The sequence below is a fragment of the Musa acuminata genome, unplaced genomic scaffold, assembly GCF_036884655.1.
Source record: "Musa acuminata AAA Group cultivar baxijiao unplaced genomic scaffold, Cavendish_Baxijiao_AAA HiC_scaffold_1077, whole genome shotgun sequence".
Taxonomy (NCBI): domain Eukaryota; kingdom Viridiplantae; phylum Streptophyta; class Magnoliopsida; order Zingiberales; family Musaceae; genus Musa; species Musa acuminata.
The window spans coordinates 721,053-731,209 of record NW_027021291.1 but is presented as its reverse complement, the minus strand read 5'-3'; the positions used below and the strand labels follow the sequence as shown (position 1 = coordinate 731,209).

General features: G+C 56.1%; 1 protein-coding gene across 1 annotated transcript; it reads right to left on the bottom strand.

Moving 5' to 3' along the window:
- Nucleotides 1-3,212: 3,212 nt before the first annotated feature.
- LOC135666196 (leucine-rich repeat protein FLOR 1-like) lies at nucleotides 3,213-3,680 on the bottom strand. Its single transcript, XM_065177768.1, has one exon. It carries the CDS (start codon nucleotides 3,678-3,680, stop codon nucleotides 3,213-3,215), a length of 468 nt encoding a protein of 155 aa, XP_065033840.1.
- Nucleotides 3,681-10,157: the final 6,477 nt, after the last annotated feature.

Genomic DNA, 10,157 nt, shown 5'->3' with positions numbered 1-10,157 from the left:
CATGGCGCAGGCGGGCAAACCGCGCAGGTGTGGTCTCGGGCATCGTCCGATCGAGTAGCACGACGCAGGCGAGCAGGCCGCGCAGGTGTGGCCTTGGGCATCGAGCGACCGACTAGCACCACGCAAGCGGGCTGGCCGCGCAGGTGTGTCTCGGGAGCAGGAAGCCGAGGAGCACGACGCAGGCGGGCTGGCCGCGCTAGTGGTCTCGGGCATTACGCGGCCGAGGAGCACGACGTAGGCGGGCAAACCGCGCAGGTGTGGTCTCGGGCATCATGCGACCGAGTAGCACGACACAAGCGGGCAGGGCGCGCAGGTGTGGCCTTGGGCATCGAGCGACCGAGTAGCACCATGCAGGCGGACAGGCCACGCTGGTGAGGTCTCGGGCATCGAGCGACCGAGTAGCATGACGCAGGCGGGCAAATTGCGCAGGTGGAACTCAGCAGTCTACGTCCGAGGGACACGGCTCGGGTCAAAGGTATGACCCGGGCCGAGGGATGCATCTCAGACGGGAAGGCCGCGCTGAGATAGGACTCGGCAGTTTGCTGCCGAGGGACGCAGCGAAGGCCGAGGTTGTCTCCGGCCGAGCCGTGTAGGCTCGGAGGAGTTTAGGCCGGGGCTAACAGCGAGTCGAGTGGAGGTAAGGCAGATACTGAACCTTCGCTCGGAAAAGACCGAGGTAGGGCTTTGATTTCTTTCACGAGGACTACATCGAGTAGCCACTGTGTGCGCTTGGCCTCTCTCGTAGAGCCCGCGATCGGGAGTCGTCCCTTCTCCTCCCGGCCGCCCAGGTCTCCGCTGCGATGTACCGGTTAGCCCGCTGGAGCATTTCTAGCACCGTGGTGGGAGGTCGCTCTACGAGGGACCAGAGAAATCTGGAAGGTCGCATGCCTATCACGTACGCCTGCACTAACAGAGAGGGGTGAGAGTCCGACAAACCCCGGATTTGCGTGACAAAGCGATCCACGAAATGTAAGAGGGGCTTGTCCTCCCTTTGTCTGAGTCCAAGGAGCAGTGCCGCGGAAGGCTTCGGCCGTGCATATGCCATGAAGTGGAGCTCGAAGTCATTGACGAGCTGGTCGAAAGACGCGATCGTTCCGGTCTTCAAGCCGTCGTACCACGCGTGGGCCGGCCCTCTCAGAGTTGTGGGAAACACTCTACACATCAGAGCATCAGATGTCCCGTATAGCGCCATCTGGGCGCGAAAAGTAGCTACATGGTCCGCCGGGTCGGCGGAGCCATCGTAAGCGTCTAGAGAGGGGAGCTGGAAGTCCGAGGGGACTGTCAGATCCCGTATCTCGGGCGTGAATGGAGACCCTTGGTGTACGTCCTCCCTTACCTCTCCCCTGGACCTATGGACCTCTTTCTGCAGCTCGTCGAGTCGCTGGCTGACGAGCCGCAACTAGGCCCATAGAGATTCCGAAGAGAGTGCCTCGGGTTCCGGGCAATCGCTCGGGTTTGCCATCACTCGATCCTCGAGTGGTAATGACGGGATCTGAGGCGAGCCGGGAGACTCCAAGGGCGGCGTGTGAGCCTGAACGGGTGGCTCTTCTTGCCACAGCGGTTTAGCAATGTACGGGATGATGGATTGCACCATGTCCGTTAGAGCTTGGACTTGATGAACGAGGGCTTGAAAGGCCTCGGGCGACACGGGCGTCGAGTCGGCTGGGGCGCCGCCGTGTGGCGACAAGCCCGGGTCGTTGATTATTTGACAATATCGTCCTAAGGTCATGGCGAGGTGTTCGTCACGATGGTCTCCGTGCGGGGGCCGTTCCCGCGAGGCTTCGGTCGGGCGCGACCTCTCAGCCGTAAGCTCGTCTGAGCCGCTCGAGTGATCACCCGACATTCCGAGCCCTCCTTCTAGCGCCAAAATGTTGTGGTAAACAACTGTAAGCCGTGGCCTCGGGGGCCGACGCGGCTTGGTTCGGGCTCGGTCGACGAGGGGATCTCTCCGAGGTGGGCTTCGACGAACCGTCTGGGCGGTCGCGTGCTGGTGTCGTCGGGTCCTCATGGAGGCGGCTCCACGCCGGGAGCCCAGCGGGAGGTCGGGCGTCTTCATACCTGCACGGAGGTCGGGTCGGAAGCTCGGCCCGACCCCTCCGACGACCAAGTTAGAGGAAGCGGAGAGGGTTTTAGGTGGAGAAGTAGAAGTTCCAGTCCCCCTTTTCCATTCAGAAGGTAAGGGTATTTATAGGGAAGCTTACTGTTCCCTAATGTGCCCGCTTGTAAGGGGCAGGCTGGTAGCGTCTGACATTGCTATTGACGTTGCGTGGAGAACCGAAATGTCGAAGGGTATGGGCGAGGGTCGGTTGTCGTCCTCCTCTACCTCGGTCAAGCGCACGAGGTCAAGCAACGATGAAGTCGTTGTCTGAGAGCGGATGACGTCAGCGCATGTCGAGTTAGCATTATTGCCCTCCTCCTCGGACAGAGTGGCACCCAGGTGAGGCCGACGTCGTGACGCGTCATGTCGTCATTATTACCCCTATCAAGAACTATCAAGGTTTCGAGTTTGCCTATGGACCTGGGGATGCCGCCGGAGATCTTGTTCTCTGAAAGATCAAGAATAGTGAGCCTTCGCAGCAATCCGATCTCCATGGGGATAGAGCCGGTGAGGTGGTTGCCATGGAGGTCTAATGCCTCCGTTGCAGGTACCCAACCGATGAATTCCGTTTTTTTTATTCTTTAATTTTTGTTTTATTAACTTTTTAAATTTCTATACAAGTTCAAATTCATCACCACTTCAGCTTATGCTCAAGTGGTTTTCTTGTGTTCTATATCTCAAATCGTTCATGTTCTTTGAAAGGTTGTTTTGTTCATCATGTTCATCATGTGTATTGTACACCATTTTCATATGTCATTAACGAATCAATTAGTTCTTCAAATGGTAAGTTGTTTAGATTTTTAGCTTCTTTTATCACAGTTACTTTTGAATTCCAATTTTTAGAAAGAGAATGTAAAATCTTGTTTACAAGTTCAAAATCCGAAAAACTTCTACCAATTGTTTTTAAACCATTGACGACATCCGTAAAACGGATGTACATGTCAACAACGATTTCTTTTGGTTTAATTTAAAAAAGTTCAAAATCGTACATTAAAAGATTGATTTTTGAAACCTTAACACTTATTCGCGTGTGGTTTCAAGAAAAAATGTCAAAGTCATTTCGCACAAAGAAATCCGATTAAACTATGTTTTATATAAGACGTAAAATAAAGCATTAATAGTCGGGTGAGGTTTGCGAACGCGGAGGGGATGCAACCGGTGAGTTGGTTGGAGTCGAGGAGGAGGTGTTCGAGAGGCGGCCGAGGGCGGGTGGAATGGGGCCGGCAAGCTGCTTGAGGTTGCTGAGATCGAGCAACCGGAGGGAGAAGAGGTCGCCGAGGGCAGGCGAGAGCCTCCCGGCAATGGAGGCGTCGGAGATGAAGTCGGGCCCCGAGGAGAGGCCAGGGCGGGAGACGTTGACGACGCGGCGAGTGGCAGCGTTGCAGGCCACGCCGTCCCACGCGGAGCAACAGTCCGTGGCCGAGTCCCAGGAGCGGAGGAGGCCGGAGGGGTCGGCGGTGATGCCGGCCTTGAAGGCGAGAAGGGCCGAACGGTCGTGGGGGTGAGATCCCTGCGACCACTGCAGCAACAGGGTGGAGCAGAGGAAGAGGAAGACGAGGCACAGCGGCTGCATGTTATCCATCTCTTACGTGAAAGAATCGACGAGGGTCGACAGATGTTCTCCCCAGTCGAAGAACTTGTGCAATGAAAAGGCGGTGAATCAAACTGGAGTAAAAAAGCATTCGTTACTGCCATGAAAGTGGCAGCAGAGGGTCTCTTAAGAGACAATTTCCTCGCAGTTTCTACTTTCTTTAATGGGCTCTCAGGTCGGCAGAAATGTGGAGATGCAGCAGCAAATTAGGCGTGGAAATGGAGTCTGCTGCTGCAGTCATGAACGGTCTCCAAGGAAACTGGGGTGAGGCCCCATGAAGCTTGCCTGGGTTCAGACGCCCCATGATGGAAGTGACGCTGCTGACTTTAATGGGACCAGAGAAGAAAGAATAGGGGCGTCTCTCTGTCCCAATGGAGTATTTTATATGTCCTTCCTTCTCACCTAATGAGCTGTCGGAGTCGATGGGCTTCACTTGCCTTCGCCTGCCTTTCCAGGGTGTGTACTTGTGATGGCGCACGAGGCTGTCAACTACTCACCACAGCAAACTGCAGGTTGGGGGAACCTCAACTCATTGTATCATCTGGCTGTTTCTACAAGGCTTTGATACTGATTAGATATCGTTGCACACAGGCATTTAGGAAGTGATGAGGGTAATAATGACGACATGATGTGAATGATGCCAGCCACCCTATACCAAGGCCTCACTCCCAGGTTAACGAAACCCTGGGACGCCGACCCAGGCGCATTAACGCCCGGACTGGACCCCGTCCGTCACAACAATGCCACCACCCCTCGGCCAACGAGCCCGGCTCTGTGCCTTCTGGGCTCGGTCAAGGGTAAGGAACACGCCAACCGAGACGCGCCATACCCTGCAGCAGCCCGGCCTCCCACACAGCCCCAATGGGCATGTCAGACGCAACGTGAGGTATTTACCCAGGCCCATCTATAAATACTAGGGAGTTCCAGACAAGCGGAGGAGGACACACTCACACACCACACTTGTATGGAGGCATTTCGTCCTCCAAAACCCCCTCCACATCTCCCTCTAACTTGATCGTCGGAGGGGTCGGGCCGAGCTTCCGACCCGACCTGTGTGCAGGAACGAAGACGAGGTGGCCTCTTCCTGGCGCTGCTGCGGAGCTGCCGACCCGATCTACCGCCCCGAACGACCGATCCCGACCGGGAGACCCCGAGGGAGCTGCGCCCGAGATCCCCGACATTCCGAGCCCCAGAACCGAGCCGCGTCGGCCCCGAGGCCACGGCTTAAAAAGTTACTTACCGTAACATTTTGGCGCTAGAAGGAGGACCCAGCATGTCGAGCGATCATCAGGACGATCGTGCCAGACTCGTGATCGGGGGACCATTCCCGACCGAGGCTACGGGGGAACCCCCCCCTCTCCAAGGACCTCGGGAAGAGCATCCCGCTACGGCTTCGGAGCGCTACTGGCGGATCTTCAATGATCCGGGCCTATCGCCCCCCGACGGAACCACCGGCGATCCGCCGCCCGTATCGGCCGAAGCCTTCCATGGCCTCACTCACCAGGTCCAGCTACTCACCGACATGGTACAAACCATTGTCCCCCTTGTCTCCCGTCCATCTCGGCCCCCGGGCCCCCAACTGTTGTATCAACAGGGGGTCCCTAGTCAAGCTCCCACCCAGCCTCGAGAGCTCCCCACTTCACCTCGGGTGCCGCTATCTCAACCCCGTGAGCAGGCGGCGATCTGCCCGGAAGGCCATTCGGAACCAGAGGCACTATCCTCGAACTCTGCAGTTTCCCTCCGCGCTCAGTTGCGTCTCGTCAACCAACGGCTTGACAATGTGCAAAGGGAAATCCGTGCCGGGCCACCAGGAGAGCCCACGGAAGGCCCGCATCAGGGGTCGCCGTTCGTGCCGAAGATACTGGAGCACGCCATTCCCCCAGGCTTCCGACTCCCCCCCCTGGACACTTATGATGGCTCTGCCGACCCAGCCGACCACACGGCGGCCTTCCGCGCACAGATGTCATTGTACGGGACCTCTAACGCCTTGATGAGCAGGGCATTCCCCACCACGTTGAGAGGGTCGGCCCTCGCGTGGTACGGAGGCTTGAAGACTGCGACGATCGCCTCATTCGACCAGCTCGCCAAGGACTTCGAGCTCCACTTCATAGCTTGCGCTCGCCCGAAGCCTTCCATGGCGTTCCTCCTCGGGCTTAGCCAGAAGGAGGATGAGCCCCTCTCCCTTTACGTAAATCGCTTTGCTACAAGGATCCGGGAACTCCCGGACGCTCACCCTTCACTGTCAATGCAGGCGTTCGTAACAGGCCTGCGTCCCTCCCGACTCTTCTGGTCTCTCGTGGAGCGACCTCCTACCTCGGTCCCCGAGATGTTCCAGCGCGCGAACCAGTTCGTGGAAGTCGAAGCCTGGACGGGGGGGAAACGGCAGGAACACAAGAGGGAAAGACCAGAGCCGGCTCAGGGACCGCTCCCTCCCAGACGCAAGCTCCACCAACCCGATCCTCCCCTGCTAAGACCCCTCCCGCTCCCAACGGGTACATCCCGGACAGAAATCTTTCTCCAGATCAGGGAAAGGGGACTGCTCAAAACCCCTTACCCGATGAACAACCCGCGAGAGCTGGCCGACCGGTCCAAGTACTGCCGCTTCCACCGCCAAAACGGACATGACACTGAGGAATGCCGCGAGTTCTCGCGGCAAATCTACGAACTCCGCCGGGAGGGGCGCCTCGACCCCCACGTTCAGACAGGCAACATCCCCCCGCCCTGCCCAGACGGTCCGGCCGAGCGCCTAATCAGCGTCATCACTGGCGGCCCAGCGTCCGGAGGGGATAGCATGTCTGGAAGGAAGGCCTACGCCCGCTCGGCCAGGGACGAGGGTCCCCATGGAACCCCTGACCCCCAGGTCGCATTTCCCCTCGAAGACGCCGAACGACTGGAGCACGACGACGCGCTGGTAATAACCGCCAGAATCGCCAATGCCCAGGTAAGAAGGATTATGATTGACACAGGAAGCTCGGTGGATATACTATTCCACGACGCCTTCCAGAAGCTGGGACTTACGAAGCAAGCCCTGAAACCCGTCCGCTCGGACCTCACCGGGTTCACCGGCAACTCGGTTTCGCCTTTGGGATCTGTCACACTACCTCTGACGCTGGGGACACCGCCCAAGACTAAAACGGTGATGTCGACCTTTCTGATAGTAGATCTTCCTACAGCGTACAATGCCATCCTCGGCCGACCTTCCCTCAACAAAAGCAGGGCCCTGGTTTCCACTTACCATCAGATAGTGAAATTCCCGACTCACGCGGGAACTGGAGAGGTTTGGGGAAGCCCTCGGGAATCCAGGCGATGCTACCTGACGGCGGTCTCCCTACACAACAGGGCAAAAACCGAAGCACCCCTGGACGATCCCAGAGAAATGAAATGGCCAAATCCACATCCCGAGCCGTCGGCCCCAACCTACGACGTGTCACTGAAAAAGGGACGCCCGGACCGAACCATTAAGGTCGGGACTGACCTACCCCAGGACGAGCGGGAACAACTCGTCGGCCTCTTGCAAGAGAACGCCGACGTCTTCGCTTGGTCGCCATCTGACGCAGCAGGTGTGGACCCAAAGGCAGCCCAACATCACCTCAACATATCGCCTGATGCCCGCCCGGTGAAACAAAAGCCGCGACCCCAGGCCCCGGACAGGCAACAAGCTGTCCGCCAAGAGGTAGAACGGCTCTTAGCGGCCGGCTTTATAGAAGAGGTCAAGTACCCACAGTGGCTATCCAATGTAGTTCTGGTAAAAAAGCATAATGGGAGCTGGCGAATGTGTGTTGACTACACCAGTCTTAATCAGGCGTGCCCAAAAGACTGCTACCCCCTTCCGAGAATTGATCAGCTCGTGGATGCAACCGCAGGGCACGCCCGACTCTCATTCATGGACGCCTTCTCCGGATATAATCAGATCCGAATGGCGCCTGAGGATCAGAGACACACAGCCTTCATCACCAACCTCGGGGCATACATTTACAAAGTAATGCCGTTCGGACTAAAGAACGCAGGCGCAACTTATCAGAGGACCATCAACAAGATATTCGCCCAGCAGATAGGGCGAAACCTAGAGGTCTATGTGGACGACATGATTGTAAAAAGCCGGGTCTCGGGAGATCACCTAACGGACCTATCAGAAACATTCGCCACACTCCGAAACTGCGGCCTTCGGCTCAACCCCGCAAAGTGTGCCTTCGGCGTCAGTACAGGAAAGTTCCTCGGATTCATTATACAAGAAAGAGGGATCGACGTCAACCCGGAAAAGGTCCAGGCGATCCTCGACATGCAGGCCCCTCGGCCGGTCAAAGACCTACAGCAACTGAACGGACGGCTGGCCGCCCTATCCCGATTCCTGTCCCGGTCGGGCGATCGCTGCCTCGCCTTCTTCCGTGCAATAAGAGACCCGAAGAATTTCCAATGGACGCCCCAGTGTGAGGAAGCTTTCCGACAGGTCCAGCAGCATTTAGCCAACCTTCCCCGCCTCGCTTCAGTCACTGCTGGAGAGGAGCTCTGCGTTTACCTGGCTGCCTCACAACACGCAGTCAGCTCGGTCCTCGTCAAGGAAGCCGGCCAACAGCTCCCCGTCTACTACACCAGTCATGTCCTGAGCGGGCCCGAGGAGCGATATCCTCCAATCGAGAAGCTCGCCCTCGCGCTCGTGCTGGCAGCCCAAAAGTTACGCCCCTACTTCCAAGCTCATCCGATCAAGTTAATCACCGACCAACCTCTCAGTCAAGTACTGTCAAAATTCGATGTCGCAGGGCGACTCCTCAAGTGGTCGGTCGAGCTCGGAGAGTTCGACATCCACTACACGCCCAGGACCGCCATCAAAGCACAAGCACTGGCCGACTTCATCTCTGAGCTCGCCCATCCCAAAGGGCGGCCCCCTAGTGAACTAGGAACATGGGTCCTACAGGTGGATGGCTCGTCCGCTTCAACCGGCGCAGGCGCAGGACTAGTGCTGTCGGCCCCCGATGGGCAGACGTTTGAGCGTTCCCTCCGCTTCGGGTTCCATGCCACCAACAATGAAGCCGATGCTAGTCATAGGTGCCCAGCAAGCCAATCACGTGAGTGATGGCACGTGTGACTTGATACAGAATCTTTTTGCTTATTATATTTTGGCGTATATCACTTTATAACTATTGCATAAATGCATATATATTGTGATGTCCTTGGATTTGTGCAATGGGAATCGGATCGTGATGAGATCACGATAATGAGATCGATTCACCTTTAAACACATATCCTAAATAATCCCGGTCATAGGTTACTCGAGAGGGACATCGTGATAACCGGATAGACTGGTGTGCTGTATACCCATCCATATGATGGATGCAGCTGGTCTCATAGCTGCTCGTGTAGGGACACTAGGGATACAGTACAGGTGCTCATTGGAGAATGAGTTCACTGATTGATCCGCTTACGGAATGCTGGATGGTTGATGATGCCTTATTGTCAGACAGCGATTCCGTAGTCCTAGTGGTGTATCTGGTCCTTAGACTTGAGACACCAAGGATGTCCTGTATGAGTGCTCCACTCTTTGATACCAGACTTATAGGTTTGACTGTTCCCAGATCTAGTACAGCTGGTCATTGGGAGTGGTAGTCGACCTTACGAGGGCTATTGAGTGTCGACAGAGGATCATCCACTCTCGGCATAATGAGAGGAATATCCCATGTGTTCTTGCTCAGACAAATCCCTGGCCAGGGTCATTCGGGTTGAGAGAGAAAGAGTTCTCCGGGAGAATCCGATTAGAGCGAGACTCGAGTAGAAACTGTATGGGTCTGACAGCACCATGCTCGATATACGGTCTCTGGGATATTAGATGGATGAGGGACTATAGGTACATGGTAACTGAGGACAGACAGGTCCAATGGATTGGATTCCCCTGTATCGTCTGGGGACTACGGCGTAGTGGCCTAGTACTTCCATAGTCGATGAGTCGAGTGAATTATTACAGAGATAATAATTCACTCAGTCAGAAGGAGTTCTGACAGGTATGACTCACGGCCAGCTCGATATTGGGCCTAGAGGGTCACACACATATGGTAGGCATTGCGATGAGTAGAGGTTCGGATATGAGATATCCGACGGAGCCCTTGTCTTATTGGATGCAGATCCAATACCCACTAGGGAAGGACCTATTAGGGTTTGACACGGGATCTCTATAAATAGGAGGGATTCACAGCCTCATAGGCTAGAGTCTTTGCTTGCCCTTCCTATTCTCCTCTCCCTCTCCACCTCAGAATAGGCCTGGAGTTTTGAGGAGCGTCGTCGCAACCCTGCTGTGTGGATCACCGCTAGAGAGGAGGACGCTTGACCTCCTTCACCCTCTCCTAAGGATCTGCAAGGAAACAGGGATATACGATCTCCCTAGGTAACACAATCTCTATACGCAGTTTTGTGTTTTTGCGGATTTTGCGCACCAATCTTCGCACGACGATGAACATCTTTTTGGGAATCGGGGATTTT

What these genes read in the sequence shown, in the direction of transcription:
- LOC135666196 (XM_065177768.1), bottom strand. Translation starts at nt 3,680, where the DNA reads ATGGATAACATGCAGCCGCTGTGCCTCGTCTTCCTCTTCCTCTGCTCC.